The sequence below is a fragment of the Hevea brasiliensis genome, chromosome 3, assembly GCF_030052815.1.
Source record: "Hevea brasiliensis isolate MT/VB/25A 57/8 chromosome 3, ASM3005281v1, whole genome shotgun sequence".
Taxonomy (NCBI): Eukaryota; Viridiplantae; Streptophyta; class Magnoliopsida; order Malpighiales; family Euphorbiaceae; genus Hevea; species Hevea brasiliensis.
The window spans coordinates 1,904,021-1,921,845 of NC_079495.1; the positions used below are offsets into that span (position 1 = coordinate 1,904,021).

Here is a 17,825-nt window from a genome sequence, read left to right on the forward strand (position 1 = left end):
TAGGGAGGATGAGCTCCAAACAACCCTATGCGAGCAAAATTAACCAAAACACCTAAGTCTAAAAAATAACGAGTTCTGTCAGGAAGAAAAGGATACGAAAGTTGGTAGATCAAAGCTCATAAAAACACTTACATCTTCTCAAGAAAACAATCCATAACACCATCCTATATTTAGAATACTCTATAGTCGAGGGCTAGCTTCGAAAGAGAAGATGGCTAAAAGAAAGAAGTAGAGGGAGCCCAAATGAATACATGCATATGTTATTAGCACAAAGATGAGCTTTCACTATATAGTTTTGAATGATCAATCGAGAGATTGGAACAAGTGATTGTGCATGTGCTTGCCATTTTGCTTTACTAGAATTCCTCAAAGTGCCTCCACAATTTCAACAAATGAGAACAAGTGAAGCTTCTAAAATTATTTTCTCACCTCAAATAAAGACAAAAATGATTTACTGTACTTTGATCCATCAAAGTAAGAAACAGTATAGAATAAATTGATATAATTAGCTTAAAATACCAAGGCGATGATGACACTTTAGAAGTTTTTATTCTCTTTACTTTAAAGATTTTTTTTGGGAAATTATTTTATTAGCAAAACTTCAATATAATTCACAGGAGATTAATATATTCGAAAAGAAAGGTTAGAAAAACCTATTGATCTCATTGTCCTCCTAAAAAAAATTGAAATTTCATGTGTTTTGAAATTTCATCAATTCGTATAATTTTATTAAAAAATTTAGGAAAAATAATTTTATATTTAAAAAAATATGAATTTTATGGGTTAAACTAAACGGAGAAATGATTTTCATTAAAAAAAAATATTATAACTATTTAAATCCAGGAAAAAACAAATTTTACTATCAATCTCTTGCTATGTTAATAATAGAATATTATTATTTGTGAATCAAATTTGGGCCCCTTGGTTAATTTTCTCCGTCACTAGCTGTGTCCATGATGGCTAGCTATGGGATAGTTGGGTTGCCTATGTAAAAACCTATCAGAAATAAGTCGGTGTAGATTGTAAATTTTTCCTTATTTCAAACCCATATTTTGTTTTCTATAAGATTGGCTTCATTTATTTATCTAGCAAAGTGAAATATAAAAACCTAAATTTATTTGGTCTAACACTTTAAGGCAGAAATATCTTTATTAAATTATATATAGATATAAAAGACCAAAATACATTTGACACTCTTAACATAGAAAACATTAAAAAAAAAAAACTTAACTGAAAATTAAAACACCTAATAAAACATCAAATTAGAGCTAATCAACGTAAAGTTGACAATCAATGGATTGAAAATATAATTTTTTGGCAAGCAAATCATAACCCACGTTATAATTTTGCTGAGCCATCACGCCTATGATGGTGACATATCGAAAATGCTCTTCTGGTAGCTGAGAGCTTGGAAAAACAGCCATGCAGAATATAGATGAATTATGTTGATAAAATATACCATTAAACCCCACTTGCAAATCAGCTCCGTCACTAAAGTGGCAGATCACATTTGGAAAGCCCAGTAGTTCTTGAGTCATGTTTCCCTTAAAGCAAAAACAATATACACATTCACCCATGTATTCTACGACTAAACGAGCCAATGTACGCCTCCCTTCATTCCTAAACCTATCATGGGCTTGGTCAATCAGCCAAGTGGCGGGAGTGCCCGAGTCTATGATTACTCCAATCAGCTTGCTTTGATCTGTTACGTTTCTCCTGAACACACCCTCATCAATATCAAGCTCATTAAGCCCGATGTCTTTTCCTTGTAGATTTAGGTAGTAATGGGCTTCACTCATTTCCAAGGGTGTTGCATAGCCATCCATGTTTGCTCCGTCTCCTAAGATCAACCGGTTATAAATGTAGTTAGGATCAAAAAAATCACCAATGCAATTGGAGAATTTGTTTCCTAGTTGCCTTGCCATAGAAATATTTTCTGGTCCAAGGCCAAAGACTCCGTTGATACCATCCTTAATATATTCTTGGACAATAGTACTGCAGCCAAACATTACTTGGGAAACAACAACCATACCTTCATCCAAACATTACTATAATATTCTTTTGGTTTCCATTTACTATATATATATATATATATATATATATATATATATATATATATATATATATTTGATAGCATAGAATGCATTCCAAATAATGAGTTACAGGGCATCCCCAATAGGTTGGCACAATCCTCCTGAGATCTGTTGCAAATTATTTGGAATCGATACATTGAGCACCTCATCTGCCAAAGCTGATGCAGACATGGTGCAACTAAATTTATTAAAATGCTGCTACTACTATTTCCTGTGACCTATTCTCAGACTACAGAAGTGGATAAGCCCAAAAAAGGGTTGACACGTTCTTCAAGAATCTCCTTCATGGTTCCCAAATTTAATCTCTTGTTCCACCTCCAGCAAATCCAATCTCGCCTTTGACATCTGAAGAACTTTTCATCCTTCCCTAGTGCTGCATAGGCTTTGCCCTGTCTCTAGCATCTGCTACTGTTCTGTTCCAATGCTCAGTGGATGGAAGTACCCAACCTCTCCTGCTTGCCTGTGCATTCTGCGCAACGCTACTAGCCCCCGTATTCTTCTTTTTATCAAATTAAAAGTGTTTCATGCTGTTATAAAGTGTTGAGACTACAATTTTCTTTAAAAAAAAAAAAATTGATAAAAATTTCTCATTTTTTATAATGATAAATTTGACTTCTGCTTAAAAGAATTATTTATTTCTTGTAATTAACTCAACTTTGTTATTAGGAAAAAAAAAAAAGAATTAAAGAGAATTTTTTATAAAATTATATGATATAAATATATGATACTCATTTATTTAATAGATAGGTGAAATTATATATATTATATTTCATAGTTAATATCCGAAATTTGGCAACCGAAAGGTGGGGCGGAAGAAATCTTCAACCCATACCAGGACATGCCCATCGTTGTAGATATTCCATTTTGTGATTTTTACACCGTTGATGGCAGGATAACCAGTCTTTGGTACTGACCTCATGAGTATGAACATCAATGTACAAAGTGACTAGCTCAGAGCCCTCAGATAGCAATCCTGAATTAAAAGCTTCTGTCAGCCTTGGATTTTGCAACCTGGTAAGCGAGAAACTTTAAATTCTCAATGCTCATACCTTCTTTATCTGGAGTAGCATATATATATATATATATATTATAATTAATAAACAATTTAAAGGATCTTAAAGTAGTTAATTTATATTTTAATAATTATAAAAAAATAAGAGACTCAATTGTTAATAAAACAAATTGAGTCAAATTGAGTCTCTTATTTTTTTATAATTATTAAAATATAAATTAACTACTTTAAGATCCTTTAAATTGTTTATTAATTATAATATATATATATATATGCTACTCCAGATGAAGAAGGTATGAGCATTGAGAATTTAAAGTTTCTCGCTTACCAGGTTGCAAAATCCAAGGCTGACAGAAGCTTTTAATTCAGGATTCCTATCTGAGGGCTCTGAGCTAGTCACTTTGTACATTGATGTTCATACTCATAAGGTCAGTAATCTTAACGTCAGTGCAGTACCAAAGAGTGGTTATCCTGCTATCAACGGTGTAAAAATCACAAAATGGAATATCTACAACAAATTTCGGATATTAACTACGAAATATAAGATATATAATTTGACCTATCTATTAAATAAAGTAGTATCATATATTTGTGTCATATAATTTTATAAAAAATTCTCTTTAATTCCTTTTTTTTTTCCTAATAACAAAATTGAATTAATTAAAAGAAATAAATAATTCTTTTAAGCAGAAGTCAAATTTATCATTATAAAAAATGAGAAATTTTTATCAAAATTTTTTTTTAAAAGAAAATTGTAGTCTCAACACTTTATAATAGCATGAAACACTTTTAATTTGATAAAAAGAAGAATACGGGGGCTAGTAGCGTTGCGCAGAATGCACAGGCAAGCAGGAGAGGTTGGGTACTTCCATCCACTGAGCATTGGAACAGGACAGTAGCAGATGCTAGAGACAGGGCAAAGCCTATGCAGCACTAGGGAAGGATGAAAAGTTCTTCAGATGTCAAAGGCGAGATTGGATTTGCTGGAGGGGGAACAAGAGATTAAATTTGGGAACCATGAAGGAGATTCTTGAAGAACGTGTCAACCCTTTTTTGGGCTTATCCACTTCTGTAGTCTGAGAATAGGTCACAGGAAATAGTAGTAGCAGCATTTTAATAAATTTAGTTGCACCATGTCTGCATCAGCTTTGGCAGATGAGGTGCTCAATGTATCGATTCCAAATAATTTGCAACAGATCTCAGGAGGATTGTGCCAACCTATTGGGGATGCCCTGTAACTGATTATAGTAAACCAAAAGGAGATTATTTGATGGATTTTTTGCCATCAGAACATAAGGTGATGGTAGATATTGACAAGATTACGAAAGTCCTTTGAGATGCTGGGTACCAAGATCATGTCTTTGACGTCCAATTCCAAAAATCACAAAATAGAATATCTAGAATGATGGCCATGCCTACCCCTTCTGAACACCTATGCCTGCCACTTTTCCTACACTGCTTATAATTTCAAGCAGTCCCTAATGGAGCAGCAGAAAAACATATTGTCTACCTCCTGCTCTCTATCTGGAAGCCTTACCTTCAAAACAACCATATTAATATGTACAAAATGGTTACCCAGAGTTACCAGCAATATCTGCAGCTCTCTTTCTCAGAATCTCCTCCACAGCAGCCCTATGCCGCGCATCAGTGTCCTGCTGCAGCCTTCTTGAATGTTCTTTTAGATCTCTGGATGAACATAAAAGTTTATATCAATAATTTATAAATAAAGTTCTCAAAAATCAGGGGGTCAGGATGTACTGTGGTCTAAAACAATAATTTGTTGATTTAATATGTATGCAAGGTTGAATCATAAACCTGCAACGTGGTATGTGGCATTCAGTTTCTTTGCATGATGGAGCATGAAGTTGCAAGAGATACCACATTTTCTTGCACAGAACACAAACTCCAAAATGACCTGTCTTGCATTCAGTCCCATGCCGGAAAAGCCAATTCACCTTCCAACAATTGGGATATTGGCAATGTGGAGAGCAGCATTGTCATACATGCGCCAGAAGATCAACCATTTCCCTAAGCTGCAATTTCATTTATGCAGTTTGATTAGGCCTAAGAGCAACATAAACAAAGTACTACAGCAGAGAGAATTAGATAAATTGCAGAAAACAAAAGCAATCTGCTTCGCACTTAATTTAGCAAATGAAGGTGCCTATAAATAGGTTTACAATTTAAACTGAAAATGCTAAAAAATCTCAACTGAATTCGATAGCTAATTTCGCAAGTACACGAAATCACTCAAAGTAATACAATAGCTAATATCGAACACACAAGGACTAGGCTTAAGTACCAAAACTATGCGCTAATTCTACTAATATCTAAACTATTGAATTTGAATGATGTTAGTCCATAAATGTAACTAAAGAAACTAAAATTAACAACTCCAAAGAACACAATAAAAGTTGATTATAAAATCAAATTAATTAAGTAATAAGGTATCCTTGATTTCACTTAATGTAATTATCAATTCTAGTTATTTTGTTTAGCAATTCAAATTTAATTAATTACACAAGGATCAAATAATTCCTATTAATTCATTAAGCATTATGATTATTCCTAAAATTTCACAGATCAAACCTTTTGCTCCTGCTTCAATTATTATTCCCATGAAATTTATTATTATTCACAATTCCAAAATTTTCCATCCTAGTACTAATTATGAATTAAAATCAATCAAATACCACAAAAGTTGATATCCAAAGGTATTAAATGCAACTAATGAACAATTGTATTAATAAAGAAATTTAATATAAAATCTCTTGAATGGAAACTAAATCCAAGCTACAGATTGATAATTTATTCTTTCTTTTAATTAGACCTGTATTTATTTAACTTTGAGTGTTTTGACCTTACCACATATACATATTCGACGTAGTTTCCTCTTAAAATCTATCTTAAGAAACCTGTGAACAAATTTCTATAATGCTCTCATTCAACATATCTAGCAAAATTTATCCAATGTGTTGGAATAAAATAATCACTTTACAATCATAAACTAGAAGTTGATTTCTCATTCAAATTACGATTCTCAAAATTTAAAACATAAAAAAGTTTATAAAATTTATTAAACAATCAATTGAAAATGAATATGCATGTGGACATGACCCAAAACGCAGCTAATATAGTTGCTTGAATGTCTAGTAGAGATACCATTCTTCTCATTTCTTGATTGGGCATCAGATCTGCAGCTTCTAACAGAAAGACCTGCAAACAAAATTTTCATTCTCAGTAACAAGAGATTGTAAAATTAGTTAGTAATCTAATTCTACCTTCTATCTTATATTCCTTGAGTTTCGAGCTTTTTACTGTAATATACTCAGGTTATCTATACAAACAAGAGTTTTCTTCCATATGGTTATCTTTCGCATCATAAGAGTACTTTAAGAGCATATATGATTCAAGAGGCTCTGATAATGTGACTAATCTCTTATTAACTTTCACTTGTTTCTAAATTTTGTAGATTATCTGCATAAATTTGAATAAGGGAGGAGTTTTAACCATAGCAGTTTATTCCTCTTTAGAAAAGACAGAATCACTAGTTTTTCCCTCACTATATTTCCTAAATAATATAACATAGAATGTCTTTTTATCTCATTTAATAATATAACATATTATTTCGCATTATCTTCCAGATTTAAAATACTTTAGCAGCTAAGCTGCTTGTGTGATGTTCATCTTCTCATCTATAGTGGCAAAGCTAATTTAATTTCAGCAGATGCATGGCTCCTACGTCTTTACCTCGCCTCTGTGAAGTGCATTTCGAGCAGAAAGATTCCTCTTCTTTCTTATTTTCTGATTTTTCAATAGTTACTTTAAAGTTTAGCTTACATCTGTACTTCCTTTATGCAGTTCATTTGAAATGTAAAATTTAAAAGTTTTCTTTTATAGTTCTATTATTTACATTCCCCTAAAAGACACCGTATGCCATTTTACATCACACTACCACATGTAAAAACATGCATTTACACTCTTCAGACACACTTCCCAATTAATATACCATAATCATGTGGCCTCAAAATAGATTAGCAATTCATTTCTACCCAACTGATCATGCATAGAGCTTTCATTTTCCCATTCATTTCTTGATATTATTGACAAGCTACTAAAAATTTCTGTATTCTTTAATTCATATGTGTTCCATATTACCGAACATTTACTTTCACAATTTTATACATAAACACTCACTCACATATTTATAGATTATATCAAAGTTAGGTTCAGTATCCACTATTTCATGTTCGGACTTGATTTAGCACAGCACAATCTCGTTCTAGGTTACTTAAGCGCATACCTTATCCTATATTTTTTTTGTTTAAATTCATTGAAAACCCCTACTCTACTTCCTATACACAGATCCTTCCTATATTATTTTTATATTTCAATGTTGTATCACAAAGGTGATTCTTTAAATATCCATTCTTTAAATACCATAATTTCCTGTATTCTTTGAATACCGATGAACATCACGATGAGGACAAAGGAATGGAGATAAAAAGAAAAAGAGGCAGAGGATACTTACCTGTTCGTATACGCCGAAATCACTTTCCTCTCCCATCTTCTTCTTTTGATTTCTTGCAAGTGGAAAATTGGATTTCTTTATCCAATGACAAGTTTTCAAATTTAAAAAAGATAAAATTATCTTTTATCTTTTTTTTTTTCTTATCTTTATTATTAAATTAATTATTATCATCAATAAAATTATTTTATTTTTTATTTTATTTTATTAATAAAATTATTAATTATATATATTATTTATTATTAATTAAAATTAATTTATAACAACTAAAAAATAATAAAATAATATTAAATTAAAGGATAAGGCTTTCTCTAAAGTTTGTAGATTCACTTTGAAAGGTAGTTAAGATTTCTTCTAAATTATGAATTATTCAAAGGAAAAATTAATAAATAATAATGGTATATTGCATTGCCATGATCAAGCAGTCTAGCCACTCATGAGTTCTTGTTTTCATTTACTGTTTTCGTCCAATTCAGTAAGTTGGGATAACTGCCATTTTTTAAATGATTAATTAATGCAAAATTTTTAAAATCCTTAATTATAGAAACAAAAATCTCAATTATTTGATTTCTCTTTTTCTATATTTTTTGGGTTTCTAATTATAAAGCATAAATACAACTATAATACAATTTTTAAATCTACGAAAATTAAATCATATATTCATCGCCAAAAAAAATAATAATAGTAATGAGAAAAAAAAAAAAACCTCTTGCATAAATTTTAAATAGAAGACAACGTACAATTATGTTTACAAGCGAATTTGATGACCTCTTTCAACTCCTCTTTATTAATGTAGCTAGCCATCCCCATTTTTGTCAGCAAGATAAAAGACTCACTGAGCTCGCCATCTAAAAAATCAAGAACCTATAAGTGATTAAAGGTTTTTATAAGTTCTTGCCTGCTTAGTATTCATCCCTATCACTGTGAAGTGCCTAAAGATGCCTTTGAGTTAAGGTTTAATGACGGGAAGAGTACAACATTTATTTGGAAGAAAGGCGTCTTCTTGATATGTTTTGGCAAGAATTTAGATTTCATTTGTTTCATATAAAAAAATCTCACTCTTAGGGCCTATTTGACATTACTGTTGAAACTGCTGGTGAGAAAATTAATTTTTCAAATATACTAGTTAGAGAGTGTTAAAAAATAATTAAAAATTAAATTTGATAAGTTTTAGTCATAAGAACACTAAAATAACAAAGAGTTTTTTCCAAACTGTTTTTCTCGACAGTATTTAAAATAATGTTTTTATTTGAAAAAACAGTTTCAGGCTCTGAAACTCAATGCCAAACAGGGCCTTAGTCAATCAAGTATGAGCAGTTAAAAAGCTCTACCCCATGATTCCACTCCATATACTTGTAAATTTTTCCCTACTTCAAACCTATCAGAAGCAAGTGAAGGATAGAACTTCTTGATTCTAAACATCAAAAAAATCTTATTCTATGCGGTAAATTCTAAGATTTAGAATTTGGAAAAAAATATATAGTGTTAACTTAATAATGGTGTATTCCATGATTATTTGATTTAAAATAAAGTAAAATTATTTTATTATAAAAATAAAATAATTTAATAAAATTTTACAATTCACCTCATTAAAATTTTATAAAATATATTCTTCTCTATATAGTAATTAATTGAAAATTTATTAATTTAATCGAAAACATATATTTTTTTCACGTAAAAGAAAATATATAATATTTTTTAATAATGTTAAAAATATAATAAATAAAATTAAATAAAATATACTTACTTAGAATTTTACATTTAACATACATTATTTTAATTAATATTTAAAATGTTGTAAAAAATATAATAATCTAAAATATTGAAGAAATTTTATTTTGTTATTAAGTTAATAAATATTCTATAATTAACTAATTTAGTGAAAACAACATCATTTTATGAAAAATTGATGACTTGAATCGTAAAATTTTATTAAATCTTCTTATTATTCGTAGTAAAATTAATTTTAAACCAATTAACCAAAGAATTTATTTTCTGCCCATTAATTAGCATTTGTAATTTTGAGACTGTTAAGTGCGTACAACTATAAATTAAGAGAGTGAAAATTTGAACCTGATGCTGCAGGTCAGTAATATGCTTTTAAACATTGAACTAAGTAGTCAGGCTAGGCACAAAAAATGTTGTTTTGATTCTAAGCATTTCTTACTATTTTCCCCCTTATTAAATTCTGTTTCATGGAATATTTTGGAGTTGTTTGTTTAATAGAAGATGACTTCAATCTTGAAGGGTATCCAAACCAATAACTAGTGTGATTTCAGATGACTATATGGAATTGGTTTGGGACTCTGTGGTGCACGAAGGATGATTAGTTTGGCTATTTTATTGATTAGCTGCACGAGTTGATTAAATTCGAAGTCCCACTTGTATTAGTATTATAAACAGCTAAAACCTCGGTTCCACAATATATATAGAAAGAATCTCTTTTGCTTGTATCATACAGACTCATCCCACAACTAAATCTAATGGCATCTACTTCTATCCTTCTGCCCTTTTTACTTGTTTTGCTCCTCCTTCAGACGAATCAAATCTCGTCAGGCAGAATTAAACTCTTTCTTCCAACGAATCAGACCTCCTCAGGCAGAACAAAACTCCTTCCTCAGACGAATCAGGCTTCATCGGGCAGAGCAAAATTTGAAGGCCTGGCGAGATCAGAATTTAATTTTGTACCGTATCCGTATCCGTTGTATGAAGCGCCGAATCTTGTGATGCCACATAGGCAGTGGGCTATTTTGGGGGACAGGGATATTTTCTTTTACCCATCAGAATCAGATCCTCCTAAGGTGATGATCGATATTGACAAGATATCGAAAGCCCTTTGGAAAGCTGGGTACAAGAACATGTCTTCGATTATTGAGAAACAGCTAACCTCAATTGTACCTTTTAATGAGCATGAACTAGATAGGATCATTCTATATAAAAACAATTCAATCACTATATTTGCTCCTCCTGATGAAGCTTTGGGCATGGAGAATTCGATGGATCTCCGATACCAGGTTGCAATATCCAAGGTTCAAAAAGAAGATTTTGATACATCCGATGGCTATGATGTACGCACATTGTACAATTATGGAAGAAGCCTTCTGATGATCAGATTAGTACCCGAGCGTGGTTATCCTTCCGTCAATGGCGAACAAATCACAAAATGGAATATCTACAATGATGGCCGTGTCTTGGTTCATGGGGTTGAAGATTACTTTTAATTATGTTACTTTCTATATCATCGATATTTCATTAATCATTAATTATCGACTAATTGCATTGTTTTCAGTTTTTCTATTTATTGTTCTCAAGGTTATTTTCCTCAAGTTTAATTTTGCTCATGCATCATGCAGATTATTTATTATTTATGTTAATGATATAATTTAATACATATTTCTCCTTATTTTATATTTTTATAATCATATTATAAAATTTTATTAATGATAAAAGTTTTAGTTAATTGTAGTTTTATTTCAAGTGTTAATATACAAATTTTATAATAATAATCAATATAATTTTATATTTGATAATTTATCATTTAATTTTAAATTTTAAAATAATATAATTTACCGTTTCTAATCTTACTCAAATTTTAATTAAAAATATTATTTTTTTAATAATTATTTTTTTATTATAAAATAAAATCTTAAAAATATTTAAATACAAAGTTAATTTTATTTTAAGTGTTAATATATAATTTTATAATAGTAATTGATATAATTTTGTATTGGATGATACATCATTTAATTTTAAATTTTTAAATAATTTGATTAATAGATTTTCCTATATTTTAAATTGGTTGTCATATACCAATAACAAAGTAATTAAAAAAAAACATACATGTAGTGATTTTTAAGTTATTATCACTAAAATTCTTAAATTGTAAATATAAGAAATGTTTTTAAACAATAAATCTTTAGATTTTATAAATAATTTTTTACTAAATAATTATTTAAATATATATCTTAACATAATTTTTTAAAAATAATTCACCCTTTTTAATCTAACTCGAATTTTAATTAAAAATATTACTTTTATAATAATTTTTTTTATTATAAGAATAGATTTTAACAGTTGATATTCAAAAATATTTAAAAACATAGTTAATTTAATATATAATTTTATAATAGTAATATACTAAATTAAAGGATAAGGCTTTCGTTTCACATTGAAAGGTAGTTAAGATTTCTTCAAAATTATGACTTATTCAAAGTTTGAAAAAGGAAGAATTAATCAATAATAATGGTATATTGCATTGCCAGGATCAAGCAGTCAGCCACTCATGAGCTCTTGTTTTTATTTATTGTTTTCCTCCAATTCAGTAAGTTGGGATAATTTTTTTTAAATTATTAATTAATGCTAAGTTGTTTAAAATCCTTAATTATATATATATATATATATATATATATATATATATATATATATAAACTCAATTGTTTGATTTTTCTTTTTTTTTTTTTTTCATTTTCTGGGTTTCTAATTATAAAGCATAAATACAATTGATTTCTCCACATGTCAAGTTTTTGTTAATCAATCTTGAATTTTTAGTTTACATACACACTGATATATTTATATGTATGGCAGGAGATTGTAAATTTTTCCCTATTTCAAACTCATATTTATTTTTTCTACAAGCTTGGCTTCATTTATTTATCTAGCAAAGTGAAATATGAAAACCTAAATTTATTTGGTCTAACACTTTAAGCTAGAAGTATCTTTATTAAATTATAGATAGATATAAAAGACCAAAATACATTTGACACTCTTAACATAGAAAACATTTAAAAAAAAAAATCATAAACTTCAGCTGAAAATTAAAACACCTAATAAAAATCAAATTAGAGCTGATCAACGTAAAGTTGACAGTCAATATATTGAAAATATAATTTCTTGGCAAGCAAATCATAACCTACGCAATAATTTTGTTGAATCTTCACGCCTATGATAGTGATATATGATAAATACTCAACTGGTAGCTAAGAGTTTGGAAAAACAGCCATATAAAATATAGATAATTTATGTTTCCCTTAAAGCACAAAAAAATATACGCATTCACCCATGCCTTCTATGACTAAATGAGCCAATATACGTGTAACACCCTCTTTGTAGCAACTCCGTATATTCTACTGTTCCGGTGACCAGTGTCGGTCTGGACAGCTAGAACGTCCGAAAAAATATTTAAACTAAAGTGAGGAACCATAATTAACTCAAATATTAATAAGAAAAATTTAGAAAAAATTTTAAAAATAAAATACAACCAAGTTAAATGAGTCGGTGCCTTAGCAATGGGTAACCCAGTGGGAAGTTGCGGTTCTCGCAACTAGGAGCTTAGTAAATCATAGACTGGGTGAGATCTTCTGCAGCTCTGTATAGTGTCCATGTCACCTCACCGTCATCAGTGCATTGGTAGGACACTAGGTTTTAATTTGGTATTTTGTAATTAACTTTTATTTTCTAATTTGTAATTAAGACTTATGTAATTTATTTTAGTATTGATGTAAATTATGGAAATTATGTTTTTGCATTTTGTATTAGGTAGGAGTTTGTGATTTGTAAATTATGAACTCATGTAAATAGTAAATTTATGTAATCATATGTTGATGTACATATTTTGAAGAATTTTGTTAATTAATATAATTTGAGAATATCTTCATGAAATTTTAGTTGATTTTGAATTTGAATAAAATTGTGGATTAATGTTGAGAACTTGAAATGATTGCTAATGTTGAGACCATGTTGATGGTTATTGAAGTTTGAGAATAATTGGAAATGATTATTTGAAGTGTTTTTCACAGGTTCCGAAGAACTGTTTTCTCCATTTTTAGCCGGTACTCTGCTGAATTTTCTATAAAATTTGCGGAATTTCAAATAAATTTATGATTTCAATAAATGACTGAAATGAATTATATTTCACAAATTTTACTTCATAACTATGAAAAAAATAAATTGAGAAGAATAAAAAAATGATTGAATTAAAATAGAGTGTTTCGGTACACTGAGTGGCATATCTTGCTCGGTTACACTGTAGACGGGTAAGGGGTGTCACAATACGCCTCACCCCATTCCTAAACCTATCATATATAGGCTTGGTCAATCAGCCAAGTAGCAGGAGTTCTCGAGTCTACAATTACTCCAGTTAGCTTGCTTTGATTTGTTAATTTTCTCCTAAACACACCGTCATCAATATCAAGCTCGTATGTCTATTCCTTTTGGATTTAGGCAGTAATAGGCTTCACTCATTTCCAAGGGTGTTGCAGAACCATTCATATTTGCTCCGTCTCCTAAGAATAACTGGTTATAGTTGTAGTTGGGATCATAAAAGTCACCAATGCAATAAGAGAATTTGTTTCCTAGTTGCCTTGCCATACAAATATTTTGTGGTCTAAGACCAAAGACACCATTGATAATTTTCCCAATATATTTTTTCACAATAGCACTACAGCAAAATATTACTTAGGAAAACAACAATCGATACTTTCATCCAAAGATTCAAAGATAAGCTGCTCAGTAGCTGCATTTTCTATTGATGATGGAGCTTAGCACTACTTCTCTATACAAGTATGATGAGGAAAATATTGACAGAATTTTGATTTGCAGGAATACTAGCATATGTCGATGACTTTAGAGGATCTAACAATGGAATTGGACTATGTTGAGAAATATACTTAGTTGGGGTGCACTGTACCTATAGCAGGCTACTCCTGTGTCAGACATTCAAGGGCTAAGGGGGCATTGGCCCCACTAAAATTCCAAATTTTTTCAAGGATATATTATTAATTTCACAAACTCTATATTCTATAGTCCACTAGCAGTACCCTCTTGCAAAAAATCCTCAAGTAGCTCATAAATATTGCATTTTTCTTCTCTCTATTTAGAGTTCGCTTGCAAGATTTATAAATAGGACAAGATAAATAGATTATTGAAAAACTTTCACAACTGCAACTTGGAAATTTAAAAGCTAGATGAATAAACATAATCATTTGATTGCTAACAACTTATTTGCTTGAAGAATTGATATAATTAGCTTTTTTTATAAGCAAGAGATTTTATTATTAAAAAGAAAATAAAATAAGAAATAGGGAGGATGAGCTCCAAACAACCCTATGCCAGCAAAATTAACCAAAGCACCTAAGTCTAAAAAATGACGAGTTCTATCAGGAAGAAAAGGATACGAAAGTTGATAGATCAAAGCTCACAAAAACACTTACATCTTCTCAAGGAAACAATCCATAACACCATCCTGTATTTAGAATACTCTATAGTCGAGGGCTAGCTTCGAAAGAGAAGATGGCTAAAAGAAAGAAGTAGAGGGAGCCCAAATGAATACATGCATATGTTATTAGTACAAAGATGAGCTTTCACTATATAGTTGTGAATGATCAATTGAGACATTGGAACAAGTGATTGTGCATGTGTTTGCCATTTTGCTTTACTAGAATTCCTCAAAGTGCCTCCGCAATTTCAACAAATAAGAACAAGTGAAGCTTCTAAAATTATTTTCTCATCTCAAATAAAGACAAAAATGATTTACTGTACTTTACTCCATCAAAGTAAGAAATAGTATAGAATAAATTGATATAATTAGCTTAAAATACCAAAGTGATGATGACACTTTAGGAGTTTTTATTCTCTTTACTTTAAAGATTTGTTTTGGAAAATTATTTTATTAGCAAAACTTCAATATAATTCACAGGAGATTAATATATTCGAATAGAAAGGTTAGAAAAACCTATTGATCTCATTGCCCTCCTTAAAAAAATTGAAATTTCATGTGTTTTGAAATTTCATCAATTCGTATAATTTTATTAAAAAATTTAGGAAAATTAATTTTATATTTAAAAAAATATGAATTTTATGGGTTAAACTAAATGGAGAAATGATTTTCTATAAAAAAAAATTATAACTATTTAAATCTAGGAAAAAACAAATTTTACTATCAATCTCTTGCTATGTTAATAATAGAATATTATTATTTGTGAATCAAATTTGAGCCCCTTGGTTAATTTTCTCCCTCACTACCTGTGTCCATGATGGCTAGCTATGCGATAGTTGGGTTGCCTATGTAAAAACCTATCAGAAATAGGTCGGTGTAGATTGTAAATTTTTCCCTATTTCAAACCCATATTTTGTTTTCTATAAGCTTGGCTTCATTTATTTATCTAGCAAAGTGAAATATAAAAACCTAAATTTATTTGGTCTAACACTTTAAGGTAGAAATATCTTTATTAAATTATATATAGATATAAAAGACCAAAATACATTTGACACTCTTAACATAGAAAACATTAAAAAAAAAAACTTAACTGAAAATTAAAACACCTACTAAAACATCAAATTAGAGCTAATCAACGTAAATTTCACAATCAATAGATTGAAAATATAATTTTTTGGCAAGCAAATCATAACCCACGTTATAATTTTGCTGAGCCATCACGCCTATGATGGTGACATATCGAAAATGCTCTTTTGATAGCTGAGAGCTTGGAAAAACAGCCATGCAGAATATAGATGAATTATGTTGATAAAATATACCATTAAACCCCACTTGCAAATCAGCTCCGTCACTAAAGTGGTAGATCACATCTGGAAAGCCCTGTAGTTCTTGAGTCATGTTTCCCTTAAAGCAAAAACAATATACACATTCACCCATGTCTTCTAGGACTAAACGAGCCAATGTACGCCTCACTTCATTCCTAAACCTATCATAGGCTTGGTCAACCAGCCAAGTGGCGGGAGTTCCCGAGTCTATGATTACTCCAGTCAGCTTGCTTTGATCTGTTACGTTTCTCCTGAACACACCCTCATCAATATCAAGCTCATTAAGCCCGATGTCTATTCCTTGTAGATTTAGGTAGTAATGGGCTTCACTCATTCCCAAGGGTGTTGCATAGCCATCCATGTTTGCTCCGTCTCCTAAGATCAACTGGTTATAAATGTAGTTAGGATCAAAAACATCACCAATGCAATAGGAGAATTTGTTCCCTAGTTGCCTTGCCATAGAAATATTTTCTGGTCCAAGGCCAAAGACACCGTTGATACCATTCTTAATATATTTTTGGACAATAGCACTGCAACCAAACATTACTTGGGAAACAACAACCATACCTTCATCCAAAGATTCAAAGATGAACTGCTCAGTAGCTGCATTTCCTATTGATGATTGAGCATTGACATATGTCATGTTATAATAGCACTGGTTCTTGATACAAGTACGATCAGGAAAATACTGACAGGAGTTTGATTCGCAGGGAATACTAGCATATGTGGATGACTTTAGAGGATCTAGCAATGGAATTGGACTGTGTTGAGAAATATACTCAGTTGGGGAGCACTGTACCCATGGCAAGCTACTCCCTGTGTCCATGATGGCTAGCTGTGTAATAGCTGGGTTGCCTATGTAAAAACGTACGAGAAATAAGCCGGTGTTTTCTGTACCAATCACATCAGTTTTGTATGTATCACCACCAAAGCGTACAAGCGAATTTTCAAAAATGAATTTCGCCTTATCTTCTATACTGGGTTGGTGGTTATGAAATGGGAAGTGTATAGAATTGCGGTTGACTAGATTGATAATGAATTTTGGAGGTTTGGTTTTAGCTTCTGAAACAATGGCAGTGAAACATGAAATGCTGAAGGTTGCAAATAGGAAAACAAGGAGCACAATTCTTGAATAATGAATTGCCATAATTGAAATATCTTGTACTGTTTCTCCACAACCTGCATAGCTTTATATAAGCGCTTGGTGAGGGGTTTTTTTTGCTAACCATAGCGCTGGAGGAGGTGCAGGTTTCAAATGCATGAATGGAAACACAAAAAGTATGTGATAACTAACAAAATGAATGGTAACTAACAAAAAGCTGCTCCGAATTTGCCCATGCAGTTTAAGTGTTGCCATCATGCATTTCATGTTTAGTGGCTTTTTTTTTTTTTTTTTTTTCAATAAATAAATAGTGATGATATGATCTTCCAAGTAATTAAAAAGCTTTAGCTAAAGTTCAAATGGATCGTTTGTGTGCTGGACTAGTGGATCGTGGTCTGAATGGGCTGGGCTGAGTAATGGATCAATATTGGGTAATAGGTAAAATTAAGTTCTAATCATATGAGCCGAGGCTGCCAAGCCCAAAAATTTATTTATTTGCAATTTAATTTTCCTTTTGTAAAGTTAGACATAAGGATAAATTATAATTTAAAT

The 17,825-nt window shown here is 30.5% G+C and overlaps 2 protein-coding genes and 1 non-coding gene across 3 annotated transcripts; all 3 read right to left on the minus strand.

Moving 5' to 3' along the window:
* Positions 1–1,268: 1,268 nt before the first annotated feature.
* LOC131178799 (aspartyl protease UND-like) lies at positions 1,269–2,030 on the minus strand. The gene has a single exon (XM_058144739.1). It carries the CDS (start codon positions 2,028–2,030, stop codon positions 1,269–1,271), a length of 762 nt encoding a protein of 253 aa, XP_058000722.1.
* Positions 2,031–4,443: 2,413 nt separating this feature from the next.
* Positions 4,444–7,770, minus strand: LOC110666260 (uncharacterized). Its single transcript, XR_009147511.1, has 3 exons — positions 7,637–7,770; positions 4,921–5,138; positions 4,444–4,791 (listed from the first exon to the last, which is right to left on the minus strand). It is a non-coding gene; the product is annotated as an uncharacterized LOC110666260 (transcript).
* Positions 7,771–15,837: 8,067 nt separating this feature from the next.
* On the minus strand, positions 15,838–17,584 carry LOC110666221 (aspartyl protease UND-like). Its single transcript, XM_021826635.2, has one exon. The coding sequence runs from the start codon at positions 17,316–17,318 to the stop codon at positions 15,975–15,977; it is 1,344 nt and encodes a 447-aa protein (XP_021682327.2). The 5' UTR covers positions 17,319–17,584; the 3' UTR covers positions 15,838–15,974.
* Positions 17,585–17,825: the final 241 nt, after the last annotated feature.